Source organism: Mauremys reevesii, linkage group 11 (assembly GCF_016161935.1).
Source record: "Mauremys reevesii isolate NIE-2019 linkage group 11, ASM1616193v1, whole genome shotgun sequence".
In the NCBI taxonomy this organism is placed as follows: Eukaryota; Metazoa; Chordata; order Testudines; family Geoemydidae; genus Mauremys; species Mauremys reevesii.
The window spans coordinates 19,657,729-19,684,892 of NC_052633.1; the positions used below are offsets into that span (position 1 = coordinate 19,657,729).

General features: G+C 42.2%; 1 protein-coding gene across 1 annotated transcript in view; it reads right to left on the minus strand.

The window, feature by feature from the left end:
* BMPR2 (bone morphogenetic protein receptor type 2) overlaps window positions 1–27,164 on the minus strand; it is a 168,412-nt gene that overhangs the window by 26,751 nt on the left and 114,497 nt on the right. Inside the window, exons 4-6 of the mRNA XM_039495929.1 lie at window positions 8,213–8,323; window positions 7,482–7,573; window positions 1,318–1,548 (exon numbers count right to left, since the gene is read on the minus strand). Coding sequence (XP_039351863.1) covers window positions 1,318–1,548; window positions 7,482–7,573; window positions 8,213–8,323 — 434 coding nt within the window. The remainder of the gene's footprint in view (window positions 1–1,317; window positions 1,549–7,481; window positions 7,574–8,212; window positions 8,324–27,164) is intronic.

Consider the following 27,164-nt stretch of genomic DNA (forward strand, 5'->3'; position numbering starts at 1 on the left):
CACCTGCACCTCCTCCCCACAGAGCCCAGCCATAGGGCACACCCCCAGGCCAGACAGCCACATCCACTATCCCCAGACCTCAGCTGTGGGTACCCCCCACCCCCGACACTTGCAGGCCCTCCTCTTAAAGCCCAGGAATCCAGAGTGAGAAACAGCCTGATGCTGAGTCCTGGGCTTGTACAGAGTTTCCTGCACACTGCCACCTTCCTTCAGGACATGCTGGGAAATGCAGCTGCCAGGAACTCTCCAGACCCCCCTTCTTCCCAACAGTGTCTTATATTTGCTAGCTAGGGAGCTGGTCTCTGCTGGGTCCAATGCCCCCCAGTGGCAGCCAGCAGCTCTGCAGCCCCAGTTCTGTGGAGGGAAAGGAAATTCTGTGCAGAACATTAATTCTGCACAAATTCTGCATTGCACAGTGGTGCAGAACTCCCCCAGGGGTAGTATATGCATTACAATACAGTGCTTATTCACATGATTGCATACTATGTTTGCCTATAAGACCCGCTTCATTTCATACTCAGGTACATAAATAGCACAATGGCAAAAGCGTATTTTTTCCACTGTCTTCATATTTGAAAATTAGCTGAACCAGTTTTACTTGATCTTTCAAGAACAATTTTTTCTCTCTCTCAGGTTATGACCAAATGTGGAAAATTTCAACTAGAAAATTAAGTTTGGGAAAGTGATTTGTAACAAAAAGGCTACTACCTCACTGCCTGACAATACTCTGTAAACTTTTACATCATACATCTCAGAATATCTCTGATATACAATCACAACACTTTTTTTGCTTGTGTAAACCACTGCACCTGAGGTCTGCATGTGACTCAGCTTTTCCTGTGGGAATTCTTGGTTTGTAGAGGTCTCTCTACTTACACATCCATCTATCACTGCTACTGCTTTTTCAGAGGCCTTTTCAGTTTTAATCACTCCCCAGCAGTCTCATATCAGTCCTCAGGGGCTTCTAATCCTGTTCCTTGAATAGCTTTCTGCCAGTCTGCTGCTGGTGCAAAGTGGTTCTCAGCCTCTCTGGCAGCAACCCCCTTCTGCCTAGGCTGCAGTTTCTTATGTCAACTGTTGCTGATCAACCAACTGGCCACACCTGAGGGAGTAGCTACTCACCCCTTAATCCCTTAGGCTGGGTCTACACTATCACTTATTTCAGTATAACTTACACTGCTCAGGGGTGTGAATAAAACCCCTCCTGAGCAACATAAGTTATACCGACCTAAGCACCAGCGTGGACACTACTACATCCTCTCTATTTTACTATTCTTAGGTATAAACAAACCAATTTATTTTCTATGAAGTACTTACATTGGGATAATATTCCATCACCAACAAATATTCCATACGTCCATCTGCAGTGAATCGCTCATCGCCCACAATGAATCGGGCAATATTGTCATGCTCCATCAGTGGGACTCTGTAAATGTTCCTCTCGTTGATAAAGTTCTGGCGGTTAGCAAAGGAAAATACTTTTACAGCCACTGGATGCTCATCTAGGGAACCTTTATACACAGCTCCATATCGCCCCCGGCCAATCAGCTGTAAAAAGTTAAAAGTAGTCATTACGTCGATTAAAATACTAATGATCAAGAAAGGTTTTCACGCTGCAAAGTAGAATGGATATGTATAGTTATGGGCCACATTTTAAATTTCACTATCATATACTCAACATGTATTACCAAATAGAGTGTCAGCATTCAAGAAATACATTTTCATAAAATTGAGGTTCAGATTTGCATGAAATAAATGCATACATATGCTAAAATTTGATAATGGGATAGCACTATTCTTCCACAAGGAATTACTCATTATGTACAGGCAAAGAAATATACATGTGTGCACAAATTTTTGGAATACAAACCTCTAACTCCAGTTTAAAAAGTTTCTTTTTAAAACTGTTACTGCCCCATGAGAGAAAGAGCAGGGTTCCAAGTAAACTATGAAGTTTTGAACACTGTACTGAATATGTTCTCAGAGAAGACAGATCCTACAGCTGCATTTCTGTGACCCTAAAAGTGTCTCAAACCCAGAAAGCAAGGGACTCTCTGGTATCTAGCACTGAGTTTCAGCTGGCTTGACCAGCCCAGATCCCCAACTCACTGTTGTCATAATCTGTATTTAAAAGGTGTCATGTAAGGTATCGGATGTGAACAGGTGACACACTGGTGATTAATATCATTGTGAAATGTACACATTAACATTATATATAAAATTACACAGAGTCTGTAAACCAGCCATGTAGGTAAAACAGATGTTTTTCTAGCCAAAGGAATGTGGATCTGCCTGCTTGAGTGTGTCTTCCATGTTATTCAAGCCAGGTACGGCCAAAAGACAATGGGTATCGGAGACTGCAGGAAGATCATTTGCATTGTAAAAAAAATCATAAACGGGGAAGAAACCAGCATAGCAACTACACCAGACAATGTGACATTTACATCCAGCAGGGGAAAGGAACTTTATTAGGGGATACTCTTCAGAAAAATGCATTCCAAAGGTTGACTGGACTATAAAGAAGGGGGGAGCGAACCCCTAAATCATCCTTCACCTGAAGAGTCAAGGAAACTAAGTGCTTTGAGCTCTGGTTAATGAAGGGGTTTGCCGTGATGGAAGAATGACTGGTGAGAAAAACTTCTTTGAACAAAAGACTAGTTTGAAGTTGAGTTGTAGTCTTAGAAGCATCTTTTTACTTTTGTTTTTGTTTGTAACCATTTTTACCCTTATTCCTTATACTTGGCATCACTTAAACATATGTCCTTTTGTTAATAAACTGGGTTTTACTTTTACCATAAACCAACTCAGTGCTTTGATGGAAGGGAAGGGTGTGTTAACCCTCTAGTCAAGTTAATAAGATGCTGTGTTCTGTGTCTTTAAAGGGGGCAGTGAACATAAGATTTTGTATGTCCTACAGTCAGAGGGGCTGTGCACTGGAGAAAAGTTGTCTCTGAGAGCTCAGGAACTAGAGTTCGCTGATTATAACCTGCTAAGCAAGGTTTGGATTGGCAAAGTCCTGAAAAGAGTTTGCTGGCACGGCAGACAAGTTGGTGTGTCAGGGAGCTAACATATAGCTTAGCAGCAGCAAAGCTCTCACTTGCTGAGGCTGAGAGAGGTAACACGGCAGCTCATTATTCCAAGAACCCTAGCACAGTGTCACAATTTACAACTGTGGTTCTACTTTGAGTAGTTATATTGTCAAAATGGCATTGTAGAATTCCATGTTTATTGTGTCTCACTTATTTTCACAGACAGCTTGCTGAAAGTTCGGAAATTAAAAATAGAACGATCCTTTTCCAAATGCCAGCCGCAAAGTCAGCCTGAGTCAAGCCGGGTTCCTTCCTTTTCCCACATCACCACCTGTGATGATAATGTTGCAGTACAAATTATGCACTCAGTTACATCTAGACATCCCATTATCTTCAAATGATGCTATCAGTTACATTTGTGCAGTCCCCTAAGCCTTCAGCCAGAGTTGCACAGGTGTAACTGAGGGCATAAGTAGAATTGCAATATATTTATTAAGATGCATGAGAAGAAAAGAAGCAAATCTGGCTCTCAGAGCCCAAGAGGAGTTTGCATCTAGCAGTTAAAAAAAACCCTATCTTTTTATTTCTAAATGGAACAATCTTGATATGAAATTAGCAAGACACAATAATTATAGGGTACTACTAAAAATAAATATTCACCTTTTAGGGTAGAATAATTTTTAAATGTTATTTAAAAATTTGTTTTAAAACCAAGCAATTTAAAACATTTCTCTGTTTGAAATTTTTTTTAAATCCCAAATAGAGTTTTTAAAGCAGCCATTGGGACACAGACCTTCAAAAGGAACAAATAAAAAATGGTGGCTGCAAGACAATCTGCTGGCATTTCACAGTTTTTGTATAGAAGGTCCTGAAGGAGCTACAGATCCTACACTGCAATGCATCATGAAAATGTCACTACTGCACAACCACATAGACACACTGTAGTGAATATATTGTACTGTATAACAATAACACAACGTTGTCCAAAAGTCTATATGACATTCCAGTGCAACCATAGGCAAAACTAGACTTTACTCCATTTCTCTCTGATCCAAATGTATAAATTAACTCATTTATTCAGCATATTTTTTAAAAAACACAGCACAGATAAAACCCATATTTTTTCTGTACTGCTAACTAATTTTCTTACCATCTAATATTTTGCAAAGTAAATGTTTTTTAACTCATGCATGACCAATCAATCTCATTGTTCACAGTTAACTGTATTATGGAACCTATTTTAGGGAGTTTATGAGCACTAAGTAATCTTACTTGCTGTATGTATTGAAAACCCAAAGAACAAAAGCAACGAGTTAAGGATGCTGTCTCAACCTCTCCTTGCTTTTAGTGGTTTGCATATCACCCTTAAAGACATACATACTTTCAGCTTGTTTAGGTTCTATATTTGCTCTGATTTAAAACTGTTATAATCTATTGCGGAAAGTCAAGAAAATCTAACTTCCACCTTTGCAACCTCCACTTTTCCATAACTCCCTCCCAGTTCTGATCCAAAATATAATCCGGTCCCAGCATAATTCCCAGTGCCTTAAACCAGTTCGGCTCCACAATAGTCCCATAGCAAAGTTGGAGGACAAGAGATCACCCAAGCCCCAGCAGGAGTGTGTCACTCTTCTCTCAATTTATGAGAGCTGATGAAGCCTGATCAAAAGAGTGCTGACATTCAGTCAAAACCAGAACATCACAATCATGAGTAATAAACAGAGTCACATCATCAATTTACGTGGAGACTCACTGGGGTACAAGCTCAAACAGGGAGAGAAAGGCTTTTCCAATACGCAGAACAGAGGCTTGATAGAGCATACAATATCCCAGACAGGGAACAACCCTGTCTGATTCCCCTACAGCAGTGGTGGGCAACCTGCAGCCAGCACATGGGCCGTCAGGTTAATCTGCTGGTGGGCTGCGAGACAGTGTTTACATTGACTTTCTGCAGGCACAGCCTCCTGCAGCTCCCTGTGGCCGCGGTTTGCTGTTCGCAGCCAATAAGAGCCGCGGGAAGTGGTGGCCAGCACGTCCCTGCGGCCCATGCTGCTTCCCACAGCTCTCATTGGCCAGAAACGGTGAACAGTGGTCACTGGGAGCTGCAAGTGCCCATGACTGGGGACGGTCAATGTACACAAACTGTCTTGCGGCCCGTCAGCGGATTACCCTGGCGGGTTCCCCACCACTGCCCTATAGACTGGAAAGCGGGCACTCAAAATACCATTCATCTTAAGAAGACGACTATATCATTATACACTACAGCAACTGAATGCAGAGGACAAACCTGGGCTCAAAACCAAAAGCACAAAGGATGCAAAAAAAACAAATATCTACGATCTACATGATCAAAAGCCTTTTCTTGGTCAAGGAAAATCAACCCAATATGCAAATCAAAGATTTTTGAGGCTGAAATTACCTCCTGCATTAGGAAAAGGTTATCAAAAATGGACCTGTAGGAACGCAATAGGTCTGATCAGGGTGCATGACTGAACCAGTCAATGTTCAGTCTATTTGCCAAGGCATTTGAAAAAGGGTTATATTCAGGGCAAAGTGGGGACACGGGTCTCCAATTCTTCACCTCCCCAAGGTCCCCATTCCTAGGCAACAAGAAGAACCACTTGATGACAACTGAGTGGCTGTTCTCTCTGATACCCCCTGAAAAACCTGAAGCAAGTCAGGCCCAAGAAGGGTCCAAAAGGCCTTATAAAACTCAATAGGCAAACCATCAATACCTTGTGCCTGCCTTAGAGCAAAGTCATTTAGTGCAGAAGTCAATTCTGAGAGTGCCAGATCCTGTTCAAATCCATCCACATTCAATGCTGAGATCCTAAGAAGATCCTCAAGGAGCCACCAAGTCTCAGATGGACACAAAGGCTTTGTGGCATACAGGTCTGAGAAAAAACTCACAGCAAAGTTCCTAATCCCATCCTTCATCTGCTGATGCTATTAAGTGTCTTGTTGATAGTGTTGGTTTATTATTTTTTGGGAAAAGGATAAACTTCTCCCTGGGACAATGAGTGAGTTGTATCGAATATTCTTCCCTTATTATCTCAAGCACTCATTTTCTGAGATGGTTCACTCCCAGAGACAGAGGAGGATGAAGGCGATGGGCTGAAGACTTGCAAACTTTTAAAAAAAGAGATGGGGAGGGCTTTGCTTCTCCTTCTCAACTACACCAGCATTGCTACATGATATACATGATGGCAGAGCAGAAATCCCTCCTCTCCTCCTTCCCTTGCCCTTTCCTTCCCAGGATTCAAAGAGGCTGAAGTGAACCCCCCTGCTCTGCAAACAAACTGTACAAACACCCCCCCCCCCCAGGGAGAAGCCATGGGGACTTGAAAACATGTCACTGACTGTGGCCTGGTCTTCGTGAAGGAAGCTTCCATAAAGTCAGCTCAAGTCTCTTGGCACAGACCTTGCCCAAACTCCAACCTGGAGCTAGTTTCACTGTGGCCTGCTCAGCTGTCTTAGAGATTACCTTGCCTACATGCCATCAGAAGCCAGACTTCCCTGCAGTGTCTCAGCAGGGACATGGCAGTTGAGTTCCTGTAGCCTGCTGTCATTCTCTGCCATTTCTGAGACATGGGGAAGAGGAGCAGCAATGCTGTCCTTCAAACCCTCCTCAGGGCCAATTTTTTTTTTTTTTTAAGTTTAACAGTTTTGAGGTGGAAAAACCTTTAAGTCAATGAAGAAACAGACACTCTATTAATCTTTTATACATCCTCTGAAAGTTCTGATACAAAGGGAGACCTGGAGTCAGCTGTTTGTGCCACCCACAGGCAGAGAATTCTGGAGAGTTATTCCTGATTCCTAAGCTCAGGCCCAGAGAAAAGATCTCTACCGCCTTCAGTTGCCATAGACATGGGGATCACCTCACTGTGCAGACTATTTGACATGAAGGAGATTGAGAAAACATGCAGCACCCCACTATTATTGAAATATACTACTGCAATCCATAGTAAATTCTATACTTACAGTAATGTGATGACAATGTTTCAGACTATTATTTTTGAAGTACATTATCTTACAATATTTTTGAACATGGTTATCAATGTCAAATAGAAAAAGCATTTTTGATGTGACACTGAAATACACTACGTGCAAGTACCCCTTACTGCTCTTCAGTAGGTAATGCTCTTCTAAAAGAAGAGCACATTCTGACTAATATCAATGACACTGCTGAGTAAAGAGAGAAAGTAAAATAATGTCTTTGGCTTCTGGTATTTCTGAGGTAACCTCTATTTGTTTAGTGATTTTGTTTATGGTATTTACCGCAGTTCACAACAGATACAACCAGGACAATACAAATGTGGGAAAACATAGCACATTTATTACATATATCTGTTTCTTAAATATTACAACAATATCTGGCAGGTAATTTGATCAAAGGTGGAGCAAACAATGAAAAGTAAATAAAGAGGCAGAAATTCTGAGTGGCATACTTACTTCTAGCAATTTTAGATTATCCAGGTCTAGTGAGGGCTCTGATGCTGCTGCCTCCATCATGTTCATACTGTGTAGACCTTGCTTACGGTCCCCTGCAGATACAGGAACCAAAAGTTCTGATAGTTAAGATTTTATGCAAAAGTACATATGAGAATGGTTACAGAACTATTCTGGGACTTGACAGCACCAGTGGCTGTTACAGTGAAGGACATGCCAAGCCAGGAGTAACACTGCAAACCCTTCTCCCCCGAGCTAGTAAAACTAAGATGGGAAGAGTAAGTGGTTGGGAAGGTGATGGCTACTTGCTACACAACTATTCTTTCATGCACTACATGGAATCCCACTGGTGTTGGCCTTAGAGAAGACTGATGGCTCCACTCCAGCTATTTGTTAAGCAGAGGATTCATGGAAGAAAAATGGAACCCAGATTGAAAACATGTGGGAGTCCTTATAAATTTCTATGGGCCATTAAGAAATGTACATCTCTACTCCGATATAACACTGTCCTCGGGAGCATAAAAATTTTACCGCGTTATATGGAACTTGCTTTGATCCACCGGAGTGCACAGCCCCGCCCTCTCCGGAGTGCTGCTTTACTGCGTTATATCCGAATTCGTGTTATATCGGGTCGCGTTATATTGGGGTAGAGGTGTATTTAAAGGGGTGGGAATAGAGGGAGGTAAGGGAATTATAATTGTGAAGAACAGTCAAAAGAATAATATGAATTCTACCTGCAAGCATCCTATATCCAAAGAATATAGCAGCAATCAAAACAGCTAATACAGAGACTGAAGCCAAGGCAATAACAATAGTTTCATCTCGATGAAAAGAATTAGATGAATCTGAAAGAAAGGAGAAAGAGTACAAGTCATTTTTTTAAATGTATATTAGAAAGATTCAGGACCATACAACAGACAAAGTAACCGAAACAAATCATGCTGTATGGATTATACTATATGTCCCTAATTTATTTTTACTATTAAAATTTGAGGAGAGAACAGCTGACTAGCTAAACATGGCTGAGAACGTTACCTCTGCAGCATCACCAGGGCCTTCCTTGCCTGTATGGAGAGTGGGACCTCCAAAACTGGAAACTGAATCACTGTCTTCCATATGGCAATGTACAGAACAACCACACAAGGTTGATTGTTAAAAATACAAATTGGAGGGGTGGGCCAATGTTATGAACAACAAAAGCTGTAACAAGCCCATTATATTACTAGAAAATGCTATAGTAGTATAATGTTCAGGACTTCTTCTAAAAGGGTCATTCAGTTATGTTGATTTAATGAACCTGGCATATAAATTCACCAGAAGGCTCCTCTATCTTCCTATGATTTCTACTTCTAACTCACTTGTTTTCCTCTCATCCCTCATTTCTCTAGGTTTTGAAACCCATAAACTGTACAAGGACTATATCTGAAATCAAGACATCTTAATATAATTAAAATCCTTAGTTTTCTTTCATGAATAATAATCCTTCAGAAATACACTACAGCATGAAATCTAGGAAATTAATCAGTAGCTGAAATTAAAACAAGTTAGATTCAAAGGTTGATGGTATCTCCCAAAGCCCTGAATTGATTCCTGGTCTCTCTAAATGCACCCACTCAGGTGTCAAGCCTCATGATTTTATCTATCCGAGGTGGAATTTCGCTATTCTCCCATTCATAGACTAGGCCTTGGGCTACCATACCCCATGTATCAAAAGTCTGACCCAGTGGGGCTGGGTCAGACTTGAGTCAGTGGCTTTGCAACCTGGCACATGGGGTTACAGTGCTACTCACATTTGGCCTGCCACTCACTAAAACCTGGCTGACCCTCTGTGTTGCTGTGACCTCGCACATGAGATCACAACACCCAGACCCAGGCCCATCCCCCCATGGAACCAGAGCCACCAGTGCTGGGTGTGAGGAGGGCTCCACACCAGGCTCATGACCCAGCTAGGATCTTCACAGGCACAAAGAAAGGAAATAATGGAAGTTTATGATAAACTCCGAATGGGGCAGCCCTAGGCACTGGAAAATCCAGCAAACAAGATGTCACAGGGACCTTAATGGCTGTTGGCCTTGGAAATGATATTTAGAGTGTGTATACAGCACTGTTTGCAAGGCCCTATAAAACCTTCAGTCAGGGCCGTTCTTAGGAATACACAGCATACGTGGCTGTGTAGGGCACCCAAAAATTTGGGGCACCATTCCCTCAGTGGACATAGTGTACTTAGATTTCCAGAAAGGTCCCTCACCAAAGGCTCTTACGTAAATTAAGCTGTCATGGGATAAAAGGGAAGGTCCTTTCATGGACTGAGAACTGGTTAAAGGACAGGGAACAAAGGGTAGGAATGAATGGTAAATTCTCAGAATGGAGAGGGGTAACTAGTGGTGTTCCCCAAGGGTCAGTCCTAGGACCAATCCTATTCAATTTATTCATAAATGATCTGGAGAAAGGGGTAAACAGTGAGGTGGCAAAGTTTGCAGATGATACTAAACTTCTCAAGATAGTTAAGACCAAAGCAGATTGTGAAGAACTTCAAAAAGATCTCACAAAACTAAGTGATTGGGCAACAAAATGGCAAATGAAATTTAATGTGGATAAATGTAAAGTAATGCACATTGGAAAAAATAACCCCAACTATACATACAACATGATGGGGGCTAATTTAGCTACAACGAGTCAGGAAAAAGATCTTGGCGTCATCGTGGATAGTTCTCTGAAGATGTCCACGCAGTGTGCAGAGGCGGTCAAAAAAGCAAACAGGATGTTAGGAATCATTAAAAAGGGGATAGAGAATAAGACTGAGAATATATTATTGCCCTTATATAAATCCATGGTACGCCCACATCTCAAATACTGTGTAAAGATGTGGTCTCCTCACCTCAAAAAAGATATTCTAGCACTAGAAAAGGTTCAGAAAAGGGCAACTAAAATGATTAGGGGTTTAGAGAGGGTCCCATACGAGGAAAGATTAAAGAGGCTAGGACTCTTCAGCTTGGAAAAGAGAAGACTAAGGGGGGACATGATAGAAGTATATAAAATCATGAGTGATGTTGAGAAAGTGGATAAGGAAAAGTTATTTACTTATTCCCATAATACAAGAACTAGGGGTCACCAAATGAAATTAATAGGCAGCAGGTTTAAAACAAATAAAAGGAAGTTCTTCTTCACGCAGCGCACAGTCAACTTGTGGAACTCCTTACCTGAGGAGGTTGTGAAGGCTAGGACTATAACAATGTTTAAAAGGGGACTGGATAAATTCATGGTGGCTAAGTCCATAAATGGCTATTAGCCAGGATGGGTAAGAATGGTGTCCCTAGCCTCTGTCTGTCAGAGGATGGAGATGGATGGCAGGAGAGAGATCACTTGATCATTGCCTGTTAGGTTCACTCCTCTGGGGCACCTGGCATTGGCCACTGTCAGTAGACAGATACTGGGCTAGATGGACCTTAATGAAATTAATAGGCAGCAGGTTTAAAACAAATAAAAGGAAGTTCTTCTTAGTCAACTTGTGGAACTCCTTACCTGAGGAGGTTGTGAAGGCTAGGACTATAACAATGTTTAAAAGGGGACTGGATAAATTCATGGTGGCTAAGTCCATAAATGGCTATTAGCCAGGATGGGTAAGAATGGTGTCCCTAGCCTCTGTTCGTCAGAGGATGGAGATGGATGGCAGGAGAGAGATCACTTGATCATTGCCTGTTAGGTTCACTCCCTCTGGGGCACCTGGCATTGGCCACTGTCGGTAGACAGATACTGGGCTAGATGGACCTTTGGTCTGACCCGGTACGGCCTTTCTTATGTTCTTAAACTGGCTGTGGCTGGAATCCTCTCTTCTCCGGCCCCTTCCGTGCACGGGGCCAGTGGGCTTCTCCCCAACCTCAACCCCACCCCCTCACTCCCTCCCTCCTCAGCTGGCCAGCTAAGGGCCCCAGCCCCAGGGAGCCCAGAGCGGCCCGGCCCACTGATGCCCAGAGCGGAGTCCCTCTCTGGACCCTGCCTGCCTGTGCCGCTAGGTCTCTGATGGGGGCCAGGCCAGGGCAAGGACAGGAGGAGTGATACTTCCACATGAGTCGGTGGTGAGGCGGGAGGACAGGGAAGAGTCGGGCAGAGCGGGGGAGGGAGGAAGGGGGGGGCTTAAAGTATTTTTCCCTAACTATATCTAACACACACACACACACACACACACACACACACACACACACAGAGTTTCTCTCTCACACAGACCAGTTCTCACACCCACATACATTCTGCCTCTCATAAGTCACAGTCCCCCAACACAGTCACATAAACTGTCTCTCTCTCTCTTACACACACACACGAGAAACATTACAAAAAAACCCTATGAGGAAGTGAATAATTCTGCATTTAGAGCAGGATGTGAATAATATGCAGTAAACAAGGGTTGGAGTAGCACGTTGAATGACAAGGATAAAATGGAACACTAAATAGCTGTTCATTTAGTGAGCACCATCCATGCCGTACATTGAACGAGGCAAGGGTCCTATAGAAAAAATAGTATGTGATTACACATTGATAGTCTTTAATTACATGCACAGAAGGGGCCCAATTAAGACTAAATAGGCAACCTTAAAAGTGGGGTTTCCTTACTTCTGAATGCTTGACTTTGCAATTATAACATTCATTTAATGTAGCTCTTTGCATGTAATATATATAAACAAGTAGACAATGTAGAATAGTTGTGCAGATTTGTGTGTATTATATATATCATATCATTCTATTTCAGAAGTAATATGTGATCAAATCATTAAAGACTGTATTGTAATGCATATTTTTATATACATTAAACAACTTCCCACTAGTCCTCTATGTTGCTCATTGAAGCTCAAGTGCTCTTGTGCATGTATGGTCTGCTTTGTACTCCATACAGTAAATGATTAACTGATTAAGTTTTTCTGGCATACACAGAACATGAGACAGTGCTAGAAGATATGCATATATGTATGTATGTTGTAGGTAAACACTTTATGGTAACGCATTACTTGAGAAATAGTTTGTGATTATTTAAATAAAGACTGTATTGTAATGAACAAACACAAGGGGGCAGGAGTTCACATAAGGTTGTATGTGCAACCTCAACCAGGGGCCTCTGTAGTCCATGATCTTTTGTCTGTAATATTTAGTGACATTAACTCTTGCCATATAATTGTACTCCAAATGTAAGCTCTCATTTAAAACACTAATGAAGTTTCCAACCTTTAAACATGCAAGGAAAACAATAAAATGTGAACTAATACAAATAATAAATAATAATAAAAAATGTACAAACAGGACAATGTTGTCTTCCTAATTCTTCAGACAACCTAACAATTGTTCAAGAAGAGGTGTTCTGCTCAATAAGCTGCTAACAGCAAACATGCAACACTAAATTTACTACGTCCATAATCCTATACAGCAGGGGTCGGCAACCGTCGGCACACGGCCCATCAGGGTAATCTGCTGATGGGCCACAAGACATTTTGTTTACGTTGACTGTCCAGAGACATGGCCCCTCACAGCTCCCAGCAGCCATGGTTCACCCTGTTCCCAGAGAATGGGAGCTGTGGGACACAGCGGCTAGCACTGCAGCCCACTACTTCCCGCAACTCCCACTGGCCAGGAATGGTGAACCGTGGCCACTGGGAGCTGGGGGCATGCCTCCAGACGGTCAATGTAAACAAAGTGTCTTGCGGCCCGTCAGCGGATTACCCTGATAGGCTGCATGCTGAAGGTTGCTGACCCCTGCTATACAGAGTCACACTTTTAACTCTGTGCAGTGAGTAACCCCGCTGATTTAACCAGGATTACTCAAAACATATAAAGTTAAACATACATGTAAGTTTTTCATAATCAAGACTTAGTAAGTAACACAAAGGATACGGTAGTGATAATATTCATTTTAACATTTAAATAAACAAAAAATTCCATCTTAAAATTTGCACAAAGCTTCCACAGAATTTCTAATCTCATGTACCAGAGTGTTGCAGAAACGAAAGTGGCTTTGCTGCAGAATACAGGTCCACCTTGCATCAGAGTACATGGGGCCTTGTTATTATTTGTATTACTATAGCACCAAGGAGCCCTAATGACAGACCGGGACTTCATTGTGCTATCCACAGAACAAAATGACAGTCTTTTGGACCTTAACTTTGTTGTATTCACTTCTGAATTCTTAACAGTGCAGCCTGAGGCCTGATTCTTCAAAATATTGCGTGTATGCAGATCTTTACAACCTATGTGGACTCCTATCAAAGTACACAGGACTTCACGTGGTCCTAAGGTACTGCCCAGGCAGATTGCTTTGAAGGATCAGGGTCTTAAAGCTCTCAATAAAGTTTCTCTGTTGTGACGGGTTTAAAATATTCATTTTGAAACTGTTATTGCAGGGTTTTTTGTTTTGGTGATTTTAAGTAAGGAATCTGAATGACACTGGAGATGAGATCACAAAAACAGAGAAGATCCTGAAGTTCAAAGCATGAACTTAATACAAAACAGAACTACAGAATATGTGCACGATGTGGCCTTCAGCTGTGGAGAACTGAACACAATGCTGCAAAGATGTAGCTTTTCCAAGTAGGAAAAAAGGACCTTGCAAGTATAATTAATTCTAGCTGCTTCTAAAATTATTTCCTTTCACAGTGTCCCTGCAGGACTTTTATGACAGTGCTTGGCTTCCAGCTCTCTGAACAGATACATAATATTATCAACTGTTTCCAAGAGCTCAAGTATTTCAGCTGTCATTCTAAATTTTAATCTCACACTGATTGGTTTATCACATAATGGTCTGTATGATCTAATTTCCAGTATCAGTCTCCTCACTAAAAATGGCAGCTAAAACATTTATTATTTATACTCTAAAATATTTGAAACTATTTTGATCCACTTGACCCCTCAGGAAACCACACTAAAATATAAACACAAAAAAAGAATCAATTCAGCAAGCATAGAATCATAGAAATGTTGGGCTTGAAGGGACCTCAAGAGATCAACTAGTCCATTCCCCTGCACCAAGGCAGGACCAAGTATAACTAGACCATTCTGGACAGGTGTTTGTCTAACTGTTCTTAAAACCCTGTAGTGATGGGAATTCCACAGTCTCCCATAGTAACCTATTCCAGTGCTTAACTATCCTTACAGTTAGAAAGTTCCCCCCTCCCTAATATTTAACCTAAATCTTCCTTGCTACAAATTAAGCCCATTACTTCTAATTCTGTCTTCAGTGGACATGGAGATCAGTTGATCACTGTCCTCTTTGTAAACTGCCCTTAACTAACTGAAGAGTTATCAGGTGCCACTCCCAGTTTTCTTTTCTCAGGACTAAACTTGCCCGGTTTTTTTAACCTTACCTAACAGGTCAGGTTTACTGAACCTTTTATCATTTTTGTTGCTCTCCTCTGGACTCTCCTCAATTTGTCCACATCTTTCTTAAAGTGTGGAGCCCAAACTGGATACAGTATTCCAGCTGAGTCCTCACCAATGCTGCGTAGAGTGGAACAATTACCTCCTGTGTCTTGCATATGACACTCCTGTTAATGAACCCCAGAATAATATTAGCCTTATGTGTGGCGTATAAATGAGGAGTAAGGCTAAGATATTTGTCAGATATTTTTAGTAAAAGTCAGGGACAGGTCATGGACAAAGAAAAATTCATGGAAGCTCGTAACCTGTTCCTGACTTTTACTAAAAATATCCCTAACGAAATGGGGAACCCAGCTTGGAGCTCCGCAGCTGCCGGGAGCTGCAGGGGGCCCCGCTGAGGCCAGGAGCTGCAGGGAGCCCCACCGCCTGCGGTGGCCGGGAGCTGTGTGGGAGGGGCAGCTCAGAGCTCCAGCTGCAGGGGGCCCGCGCTGTCTGCGGAGGCCAGGAGCTGTAGCCCCACTGCCTGTGGAGGCTGGGAACTCTGCAGGGTCCCCAGCACCCACAGCCAGGCCCACCAACAGGGGGCCAAAGGGAGCAATTACCCAGAGGCCCGGGTGATTTAAAAGGGCCCAGGGGCCCCCGGCTGCCGCCACTGCAGCAGGGGCTAAGGCAGGCTACCTGCCCACCCTTGCTCCACACTGCTCCCGGAAGCAGCCAGCACGTTCCTGCTTATGGAGAGGGGGTCTCCATGTGCTGCCCTAGACCCTAGAGTCAACTTCGCAGCTCCCATTGGCAGAAAAAACACCACAGTGGCCCAACACTGTGGAATTTAATTTCAGAAAGGGGAACTATACAAAAATGAGGAAGTTGGTTAAACAGAAATTAAAGGGTACAGTGCCAAAAGTGAAATCTCTGCAAGCTGCGTGGAAACTTTTTAAAGACACCATAATAGAGGCTTAATTTAAATGTATATCTCAAATTAAAAAACATAGTAAGAGAACCAAAAAAGAGCCACCGTGGCTAAACAATGAAGTAAAAAGTAGTGAGAAGCAAAAAGGCATCCTTTAAAAAGTGGAAGTTAAATCCTAGTGAGGAAAATAGAAAGGAGCATAAACGCTGGCAAATTAAGTGTAAAAATACAATTAGGAAGGCAAAAAATAATTTTAGGAACAGATAGCCAAAGACTCAAAAAAGTAATATCAAATTATCTTTCAAGTACATCAGAAACAGGAAGCCTGCTAAACAAGCAGTGGAGCTACTGGACGATTGAGATGCTAAAGGCGCACTCAAGGACGATAAGGCCATTGCAGAGAAACTAAATGATTCTTTGCATCAGTCTTCACGGCTGAGGATGTGGGGGCGATTTCCAAACCTGAGCCATTCTTTTTAGGTGACAGATCTGAGGAACTGTCCCAGATTGAAGTATCATTAGAGAGATTTTGGAACAAATTGATAAAACAAACAGCAATAAGTCACCAGGACCAGATGGTATTCACCCAAGGGTTCTGAAGGAACTCAAATGTGAAAATAAATCAGTTTTCAGAATGGAGAGAGGTAAATAGTGGTGTCCCCCAGGGGTCTGTTCTGGGACCAGTCCTATTCAACATATTCATAAATGATGTGGAAAAGGGGATAAACAGTGAGGTGTCAAAATTTGTAGGTGATACAAAATTACTAAAGATAGTTAAGACCCAGGCAGAGTGGGAAGAGCTACAAAAGGATCTCTCAAAACTGGGTGACTGGGCAACAAAATGGCAGATGAAATTTAATGTTGATAAATGCAAAGTAATACACTTTGGAAAACATAATCCCAACTATACATATAAAATGATGGGGTCTAAATTAGTTGTTACCACTCAAGAAAGGGATCTTGGGGTCATTGTGGATAGTTCTCCAAAAACATCCACTCAGTTTGCAGTGGCAGTCAAAAAAGCAAATTATTCGCAAAAAAGCTGGGAATAATTAAGAAAGGGATAGATAATAGGACAGAAAATATCATGTTGCCTCTATATAAATCCATGGTACGCCCACATCCTGAATACTGTGTGCAGATGTGGTCACCCCATCTCAAAAGAGATATATTGGAATTGGAAAAGGTTCAGAAAAGGGCAACAAAAATGATTAGGGGTATGGAACAGCTTCTGTATGAGGAGAGATTAATAAGATTGGGACTTTTCAGCTTGGAAAAGAGACGGCTAAGGGGAGATATGACTGAGGTCTATAAAATCATGACTAGTGTAGAGAAAGTAGATAAGGAAGTGTTGTTTACTACTTCTCATAACACAAGAACTAGGGATCACCAAATGAAATTAATAGGCAGCAGGTTTAAAACAAACAAAAGGAAGTATTTCTTCACCCAACGCACAGTCAACCTGTGCAACTTTTTGCCAGAAAATGTTGTGAAGGCCAAGACCATAGAAGGGTTCAAAAAAGAACTACCGTATATACTCGATCAGAAGCTGGTTCATTAATAAGCCGACCCCTCTCCCTCCAAGATGGATCAGTACAAATGGAAAATGTTTATGACCTGTTCATAAGCTGACCCTATCATTCAGGGGTCAGCAAACTTTGGCTCCCAGGCCATCAGGAATAGCCACTGATGGGCCGAGAAGGTTTGTTTACCTTGCGTCCGCAGGCCTGGAGGTAAACCTAAGTAAACAAAGTGTCCCGGCGCGCCAGCTGCTTACCCTGATGGGCCGGGTCAGCAACTGGTGGGGAAATTTTTGGAGGGGAGAAGCTGGGGGTCAGGGAAGTAACCCCTGTGACCCCCTCCACATGACCCCACCCCTAGCCCGGGACCCCCACACTCTCTCCATCCCATCCTTTCCCACCTTATCTGGGGAGGGCCAGGGGAGGATGTCTCTGGCCTGGCTGGAGCTGCTCCGGCAAGCTGGGCAGCACGGCCGTAGCCTGCTCCAGTGGGCCAGACTGGGCGGCATGGCCGCAGCGTGTTCAAGCAGGCTGGGTCGGGCTGCATGATCGCAGCGTGCTCCAGCGGGCCGGGCAGCACAGCCACAACCTGCTTTGGGGGGCGGGGCAGGGTGGAGCGGCACAGCACGGCACGGCTGCAGCCTGCCAGCCCCGGAGCTGCAGCTGCTTCGGAGGCTGGGGGAAGAGCAGCGTGGCCAGAACTGGAGAGACTCTGGCCCCGCCTCTTCCCTTCTGGCTCTGCTGGCTGTGCTGCCTCTGTTGGGGGGAGGGGCTGTGTCCCACATCTCCCTCTCTATACCCGTTCATAAGCCGACCCCCTTCTCTGGTGCTTCCCTTTTTTACTAAAAAAAAATTTGGCTTATGAACGAGTATATACAGTAGATAAATTCATGGACGATAGGTCCATCAATGGCTATTAGCCAGGAGGGGCAGGAATGGTGTCCCTAGCCTGTTTGCCAGAAGCTGGGAATGAGTCACATACCTTTAACTTGTAACATAAATAAATTCCAACTTTTTTTTTAAAGTGTAGTTTTATACCTGTGTATTTTAATCTACTGAAATCTTAGGTATTTTAATTAAAAAACAGAAACAAATTTTTCAGTTCTTTAAACGTTATAAGGAACACTTTCTACTTTTATAAGTAATATAGATAAATAGTTGAAGAGTACCTGATTTAGGTATTTGTTTTTAATTCCAAGGACCAGATCGTACCCCTGATATCTGTTCATGGAGGGGGTCTCTGTATGGGGAGATGTCCTCATTACCAGGTGGAATGGAGGCCAATCTCCTCTCATAGCTCAGTAGGAGGATTCCTCTGGACCTCATAGAGGGAGGAGTGGATGGAGTGAGCAGACTGGGAGGAGAGGGCAGGCAAGAGACACATGATGTCAATATGTGTGTTTCATATCATCAGTATTGCCAACACTAAGTGTTCAAAAATCATGAATCAGGCCTTAAAAACTCATTAGATTTTTAAATAATAAATTTGGGGATATTTTTATTTGCCTTCTGATTTCTGAGCATTTAGAGTAAACTTAGGTCACACGTTCATACTTTTCTTGATAACCATTTGGGGTAGGGTTTTAGAAAACAAACAAACAAACAAACAAAAGCTGAGGTTTCCATGTAACCACTTGACTCTAGGAACTCAGGCTTTAAGGAAAAAACACCAAATATCGTGAGACTTGCAATGAAATCACGAGAGATGGCAACATTAATACCCATCTAGTTCCACAAAGAGAGAGAGACAATACAGCTGGGACTGTAATATCTTTTTAGCGGAATCCCCAGAGAGGTCCTTGAAGAAGCATGGCAAGATTTTGGTAGTGTGGCTCCAGTGGTCCTCCATGCATATCTCTCTGTCTCCATGCAAATCCACCAGAATCTATAGTTGAGGTTTGGGCCCTTGGCATTTTTGCACACATGTAGAAAAAAATCTGCGCCCACTCCTCCACCCCAGCCCTGTCATGAGATAATGTAGGGAACATCTACACAAGGAAGTCCTCACCGAGACCTCCTCCTCTAGTGCCTCTGCGTTTAGTATGGGAGGGCTTGATCTAGACTCAAGTCTTACGTGTAAAAATTGTCATTTTCTTCAGCAAAGTCCTTAAAAGACCGATTCATCTTTTCTCTCTGTTTTCATTACTCTGAGTCCAGAGACATCTGTGGGTTAGCTTCTAATAGTACAGGGTGAAAAGACTGCCATATACTAAAATACTGTTTCTAATTATAGTCTTGATAGATCTGAAGTTCCTTGCTAATGTGAAATTAAACCTGAAGTAGGCTACACAACAAACTGCATTTTAAAAAAGTAAAGAGATAGATTCTTGGCTACTGAAGAAGTAAAGTGAGAGAAGGTCTCACCTCCAAAAGCAAATTGAATGAAGTACACTTTATCGTGGTTTCAAGATTAGCATTTAGCTGCTGGAAGATAAGCCATATACAATATCTGGTTTGCAATCATGAAAATGAAAATTATTTGAAAACTTTAAAAATGTTCTTTAATAAATGAGAAAAAAATTCACTGAAAGATAAAATGTCCCCTTACATTGATGTTGGACCCATTGGCCTTAATTTCTGACATTAAATCAAAGAGCAGCTAACTGCTTTCAATTGAGGGAAGTCACTTACTCAGCATCTGTAAAAGTGTTGGGCCACAAAAGAATGCATGTACCAGAACTATGAAAGTGAGACTACTTTACAAAGGCAGGTTAAAACTATTTTAATTGCAACAGACTCAATAATTAAATATTTCACAAGAGCAACATTCTTGGATATATCTCACAGACCAGAAAATATTAGAAACTGCAGAAAAACTGCTAGAAAAATATTTACATAGACTTTAAGGCCAGAAGGGACCGTCATGATCATGGCCTGGTCTACATTGGGGGAAGGGGAGAACGATCTAAGATACACAACTTAAGCTATGAGAATAGCGAAGCTGAACTCGATGCATCTTAGATTGACTTAGAATCACTTACTTCGCACGGGATCGACGGCCACCACTCCCGTCGACTATGCTTCTGCCTCTCGCCGATCTGGAGTTCAGCAGTCGACGGGAGAGCGATTGGGGATCGATTTATCGCGTCTACACTACACGTGATAAATCAATCCCTGATAGATCGATCGCTACCCGCCGATCCGGTGGGTACTGTAGACATTCCCATCTAGTCTGACCTCCTGCACATCGCAGGCCAGAGACCCTCACCCACCCACTCCTGTAATAGACCCATAACCTGTGGCTGAGTTACTGAAGTCCTCAAATTGTGATTTAAAGACGTCAAGTAACAGAGATACACCGTTTACTCTAGTTTAAATCAGCAAGTGACCCCGTGCTGCAGAGGAAGGTGAAAAAAACCCAAGGTCTCTGCCAATCTGACCTGGAGGAAAATTTCTTCCTGACCTCAAATATGGCAATCATTTGACCCTGAGCATGACAGCGAGACCCACCAACCAGACACCTGGGTAAGAATTCACTGCAGCAACTCAGAGCCCTCCCTATCTAGTGTCCCATCTCCAGCTGTTGGAGATATTTGCTACTCGCAGTTGCTTACAAGGGCACATGGCGCATCTGCAATCTCATCATACCATCCTCCAAAACACTTATCAAGTTCAGTCTTGAAACCAGTTAGTTTTTCTGCCGCCACTGCTCCCTTTGGGAGGCTTCAACCCTGCAGAACTTCACTCCTCTGATGGTTAGAAACTTTCATCTAATTTCAAGTCTAAACTTGATGGCCTGTTTATATCCATTTGTTCCTGTGCCAACATTGGCCCTTAATTTAAATAACTCCTCTCCCTCCCTGGTGTTTATTTTCTCTGATGTATTTATAAAAAGCAATCTTATCTCCCCTCAGCATTTGTTTGGTTAGCCTAAACATGCCAAGCTCTTTGAGTCTCCTCTCATAAGTTGGTTTTCCATACCGCTGATCATCCTAGGTAGCCCTTCTCTGCACCTGTTCCAGTTTGAATTCATCTTTCTGAAACGGGGGGGTGGGGGGTGGGGAGGGGGGAGTACCAGAACTGCATATGGTATTCTAGATGAGGTCTCACCAGTGCCTTGTACTGTGGTAATAACACTTTCCTTTCTCTACTGGAAATATCTTGCCTGATGCATCCTAGGATTGTATTAGCCTTTTTCATGGCCACATCGGATTGGTGGATCATAATCATCCTGCGATCGACCAGTTACACCCAGGTTTTTTTCCTCCTTTGTCGTTTCCAATTGATTTGTACTTAGCTTATAGCAAAAATTCTTGTTAGTCCCAAATTCCATGACCTTTCACTTTGCACTATTTAAATTTCATCCATTTCTATTACTCCAGTTTTCAAGGTCATAGAAATCTTCTTGTATTATATTCTGGTCCTCCTTCGTATTGGCAATACATCCCAACTTTGTGTCATCAGCAAATGCGAGCAGTCTAAAAATCAGGCTTTTAAATGGAGAGCACTCTGTAACTTCAACGTTATTACTTTTCTTTTTCAAAATATCTTTTTGGTGTTACAAAACTTAGGAATGCTGTCTATGATTTCAGTAAACCCATATTCCCTCCCCTCTCCAATAATTTTCACAGTAAGAAGGTTCAGCCAAACCTAAACACTGAGTTATATGTGCTTATGTGCAATAGCTGGGCTTGTACAAGCAGGCACTTCCTGCATGCAGATCAGAAGGAGAGCCACTGTCTGCCTTATTGGAGCCTAGGATGTTTCTGTTTACAAATCCTGGAGCCAGGCCGGGGCATTGACTGGAGGCGTCAGCATGCTGTCTGCTTCCTTGCTACACTCAGCCTTTGTCTGGGTCTGCGTCAAAGAAAGAACAACAGTGCTGTGCTAGCAGCAAAGGGTGGTTTAAATACAACGCCCCAGCCCAGATTCCTTAATCCTTTTACAGTTCTGTTCAGAAAGATAAACTAAGGATTAATGTGTTTTTAACAAAGCCATATGCCTTCTGGTTCAGGATTCAGTCGAGTTTTAAGTCAAATTTATAGCAAATATTCTAGTACTAAAATGTAGCTCTTCAGTAAATCAATACAACATTACATTCCCGTACTTTCAGTCAGCATAAGATTGTACGCATACAACACAACATTCCTGTACTTTCTAATTTGAAGGAACGTGTTATGGTTATGGAGCTGCGGGTTAAACACTTATGTGACATTTCAAAAATTATTGAGTTTGTCTGAAGGGTGTCTATTCAGATAACCAGTGCTGTTTTCCTATAGGTACTCAGTGGTTAATGCACTGATTTCAGTCAATGTGCCTGCATTACACACAGTAAAATACTTTTAAGATTTTTGATTCCATCTTCAATGATAATATATCCTGATCAGAAACAACCAGAGTCCGGAGGAACTGACAGTATGACTGGAAGAAAGTCTAATGTTAGAATACTGGGGGCATGCGTGAGAGGGAAAGAAACAGGACTATGCAGAGATACAAAGTTGAAGTGTCTACACAGAAAGGTGTGAAAGCCTCATTATTTATGCCTCCAGATAACAGTGTAAGCCTCAACTGTTCCATATGAACAAAACTTCCTATATTTAAATAAATTAAAACAAAAAACACCTCTCTGTTGGTCAGTAATGAGCGGGAAAATTGTTTGTGTTTATTTAAACCATGGATGTACTGTGTTTATTCCATGCCTAGAGAGATTTTAAAATGTCCAAATAATTCATATATATTGACAGTGGCCTGTAAAACTAGAGGAGTCAGAGGGGCCAGGCAAAAAACTAAATGTGAGCCCCATTTTTTCCACTAGCCCTGCAACTTCTCTGCTGTTTTCCCCATCTGCCTTCTCTTCAATAACCATTTTTTAATCTTTTACCATCTTGCTTAATTAGGTTTTTTCCAGTTATGTTACCAGAATAATTATTCTTGTTCATTCTTCTGAATAGCAGTTTATCTTACCAGATGATTCCGCAGGTCAGATAACTGTTGGGAAGGCCAGCAGTGTAGACAGTTGAGTGGATAACTGAGGCACACACAGCAGGCAGTTCAGGCCAGCAAAGACTCTCCAAATGTGTCTATGCCCTTCTGTTGTACTTTACCCTTGTCACTGAGGAAAATGGTGTACAATACCTCCCTCTCTCACCATCCCAGCTAGCACCCAATCACTTTAACTTTTTCTCATTCCCAGCGCTGCCAGCACTCTTTCTCTACCATTCTCTCTCTCTCAGTTATCCTCTTTCCTTTTCCTCCTTCCAGCCCCAGCTAGCACCCAATGTCATTGCAGAGTCCTCTCTCCACACTACCGAGGATCTTCTGTGTCCCTTCCCATTGTACAGCAGAGGTGGAACCTGCCATGGCTAGATCTTTTCATTTGGACACTGCCGACTAAGGGCTTGTCTACACTGGCACTTTACACGGCTGCAACTTTCTCGCTCAGGGGTGTGAAAAAACACACCCCTGAGCACAGCAAGTTTCACTGCTATAAAGCGCCAGTGTAGACAGTGCACCACCACTGGGAGCCGCGCTCCCGGCGCTGGTAGATATTCCCCTCGTGGAATTGGGTTTTTTTGAGCGCTGGGCCGTGACTACACAAGCCACGTTAAAGCAGCAGCACTTTAATGTTGCCAGTGAAGACGTGCTCTAAAAGGACAGTCTTCTCCTCTTCTATATGGCAGGCTCTGGGAAGGGCTGTTCTTCCTCTTTTCCTATCCTCGTCCAAGGGAGAGTTCAGTTTCCTTCTGGACATAAAACATTAGCTCCTGCAGGGTCTCTCCCCCTAGTTCAGGGGTATGTGGGGCAAAGTAAGGAAGTAGCAGAAATAGAGAAAAAACCTTTGTGATCCTTGATTCATTCTGACCACTGGGTAGAAAAAATAAATATATAAAATGAAAAAAGTTTTTAAAAATGGAGGAAAAAATCCTAAGGGAGGTGGGGAGGCGGAGACAGAAGTTAAATAGAAAAGGAGAAGATTTAGGGTATGTCTACACTACCTGCCGGATCGGTGGGGAGTAATCGATCTAGCGGGGGTCAATTTATCGTATCTAGTCTAGACGTGATAAATCGATCCCCGAGCACTCTCCCCTCGACTCCTGTATTCCACCGCCACGAGAGGCACAGGCAGAGTCGACGGGGGAGTGGCAGCAGTCAACTCTCCGCGGTGAAGACACCATGGTAAGTTGATCTAATACATTGACTTCAGCTACGTATTAACATAGCTGAAGTTGTGTAACTTAAATCGATCCCCTCCTGCCCTCCCCAGTGTAGACCAGGCCTAAGAGAAAATGAAGAGAAGGCAGAGACAGGGCAACCACTTAAAGGCATGCCCTGAGGAAATAGAAGGCTGGAGGAGAAGATTGCCTATCCAACAGTCCATCACATGGGGGAAGGGAGGGAGGTTTATTCAAGGTAGAGTGGCCCATTAACACCTCTGCAGTCATAGGACAAAAAGAGGGAGTTAGTGGGTTACAAATTGTTGCAATAAACTGTGACACTAGAGTACCTTTCCCAGACCTGAAGAAGAGCTCTGTGTGGCTCGAAAGCTTGTCTTGCTCACCAACAGCAGTTGGTCCAATAAAAGATATTACCTCACCCATCTTGTCTCTCTAATATCCTGGGACTGACATGGCTACAACTACAGAGTTTACACCTGATAGTTACCCAGGATCAAACAGCACAACTGAAATGCAGTTTTCATTTCTGAGAAACCAACTGAAAGTGGTTTCTGCCCTGCTGACTTTCACCAAATATATAACTAGCTCTTGTATACAAACTTTTTTTTAAAAAAAGGAAAAAGAGTATTTTCTAGTGGTTAGACTATAAAACCAGAAGGTAAGAATTCTATGTTCTATTTCCAGCTCTGCTACTGACTCACTGTGTGACCCTAGGGAGGTCACATCACCTCTCTGTGCTTCACTTTAGCCATCTGTATAACGGGGAAAATAATACCTTACCTAATCTCAGAGGCCTGTCATGACACTTGTTGGTAAATATCTTGAAGATGAAAAGTACAACAGTAATAAAGAGTAATACACATTTTGCACAAATGCAGAAGATTCCTAAGGATCTAAAATAGTTTAACTGTGGATGGAATGAGTAGGGCTGGGATCAGAACACTCCAAGCCCTTTGCTCAGACCAATAGATTACCCCACTACTACAGAGTATGTTTGGAAAAATACAATGCTACTTCCACTGTGACAAGTCCCACCTACCCTATATTAACAAACTTGGAAGTGCACCCCGAACAGTCAATAATACAGAAGTTCACAAAGAGACTGAACAGAGAGACAAGGTGGGTGAGGTAGTATCTTTTATTGGACCAGCTTCTGTAGGTAAGAGACACAAGCTATTGCGCCTAAGCAGAGCTCTTCAGGAAGTTTGCAGACAAAAGTCCAAAATTCTAAGGAACTCAAAATTTAGGGTGAATTCAATTCAAAGCCGATTTCTGAGTACTTTTATTGTTTCAGTCAAACCTTTTGCACACTGAAATACCTAGCTATTGTAAATATATGTGCCTTTAACATTTCTATTCTGGGAATACTATCTGCAATCTATTAAAATACAAACACTACTGAATCAATCCCAAACTGTTCCGTTTGCTTATCTTGCGCCTTGATATACTCCTTCTTTGACCATTTCAAAAACACATAGTAAAACTAGATAAGTTTATCACCGCAAGCAATAACTTCACAAAGCAACGATTCTTTACATAAACACTTGCTGGAAAAACCTGTAGTAATCTGATTAGAAATGAGTAAGCCAACCATTTTTTAAAAATGCTATAAAATGAAGATTTATTTCTGACAAACATACTGCATGCTGATTTACTCAAATCCTGAATGTACCATGAAATTCAGTGAAACATATAGCAAAAAGTAGACCTGTTAAAGGATAGAAATCCTTTGTGCCAAACAACATAGTATCATTATGATACTCCTGAAGGACAACCAGTTAGGTATTTCAGAGCACCTTAAAAGTAACTTTCTCTATTTAATTTGATAAATATTTAAAATCAATGGGATAGATGTTTCCATTCTTATTTCAATGGCTACATTATAAGACAAAAACGTTCATCTACTGACAGTGTAACGGTACCTAAATAAATGTACAAGACACTTTGACAGACATCATAACACAAGGAGCCAGTACATCAATGCAACTGCTATGATTTCAAACACACAATAAAGGTTTATCATTGTTAATTGAATTAAGCATATTCAGTATCAGCTTTTTTGACAGTATCAGTACCGCTTTGACTGATCCTTGTAAAATGTGCAAGATTGAGGCACTTCAGCTCTAGGGTAAGTGGAGGCTGTAAATGGCTGCAAGCAAAATCAAGTGATGATCTGAATTCTTGATGCTGACTGGTAAGTATCAAACCCCAGCCACACTGCCGATACGCTTTTCTCTCTTACAAGCATCAGGTTAGTAAGAGGCAGGGTTTGGGCAGAAAATGGGTTTATCTAGAGAGACAGGGAATAATGTGTGATCCTCATCATGCTAATCAAGTATTTAGCCATGCACTCCCCCTACAGTATCAGGTGGCCGTGTTGTTAGTCTGGTTCTAGAGAGCCCAAAGAGATCCTGAAGTTACAGGATTTAACAGATTTTTTTTGTGATGACTTTTGTTGAGTGAACCTGCACTTCTTGGATGCAAGCAGTGGAAGGTTCCAGTGTATATGTGTATATATATATATGTATATATACATATATCCACTACTTTCCACTGCATCACTCACGAATTCATAACTCATCTCTCTCTGTCTTCTGTTAATCTGCATCTGCATCTTTCTCTGCCCCTACAGTAGTTAATACTTCTGCTACTCATGAAAATAATATGGTGGCCACCCAGCTGTGCTCTCCTTCATGCAGGACTCTGCTACCCTCTATTCTCATCCTACTCATTACTGTGTAAACTAGTATTTATACATATAACACTGCACCAATTCAATGGAGGA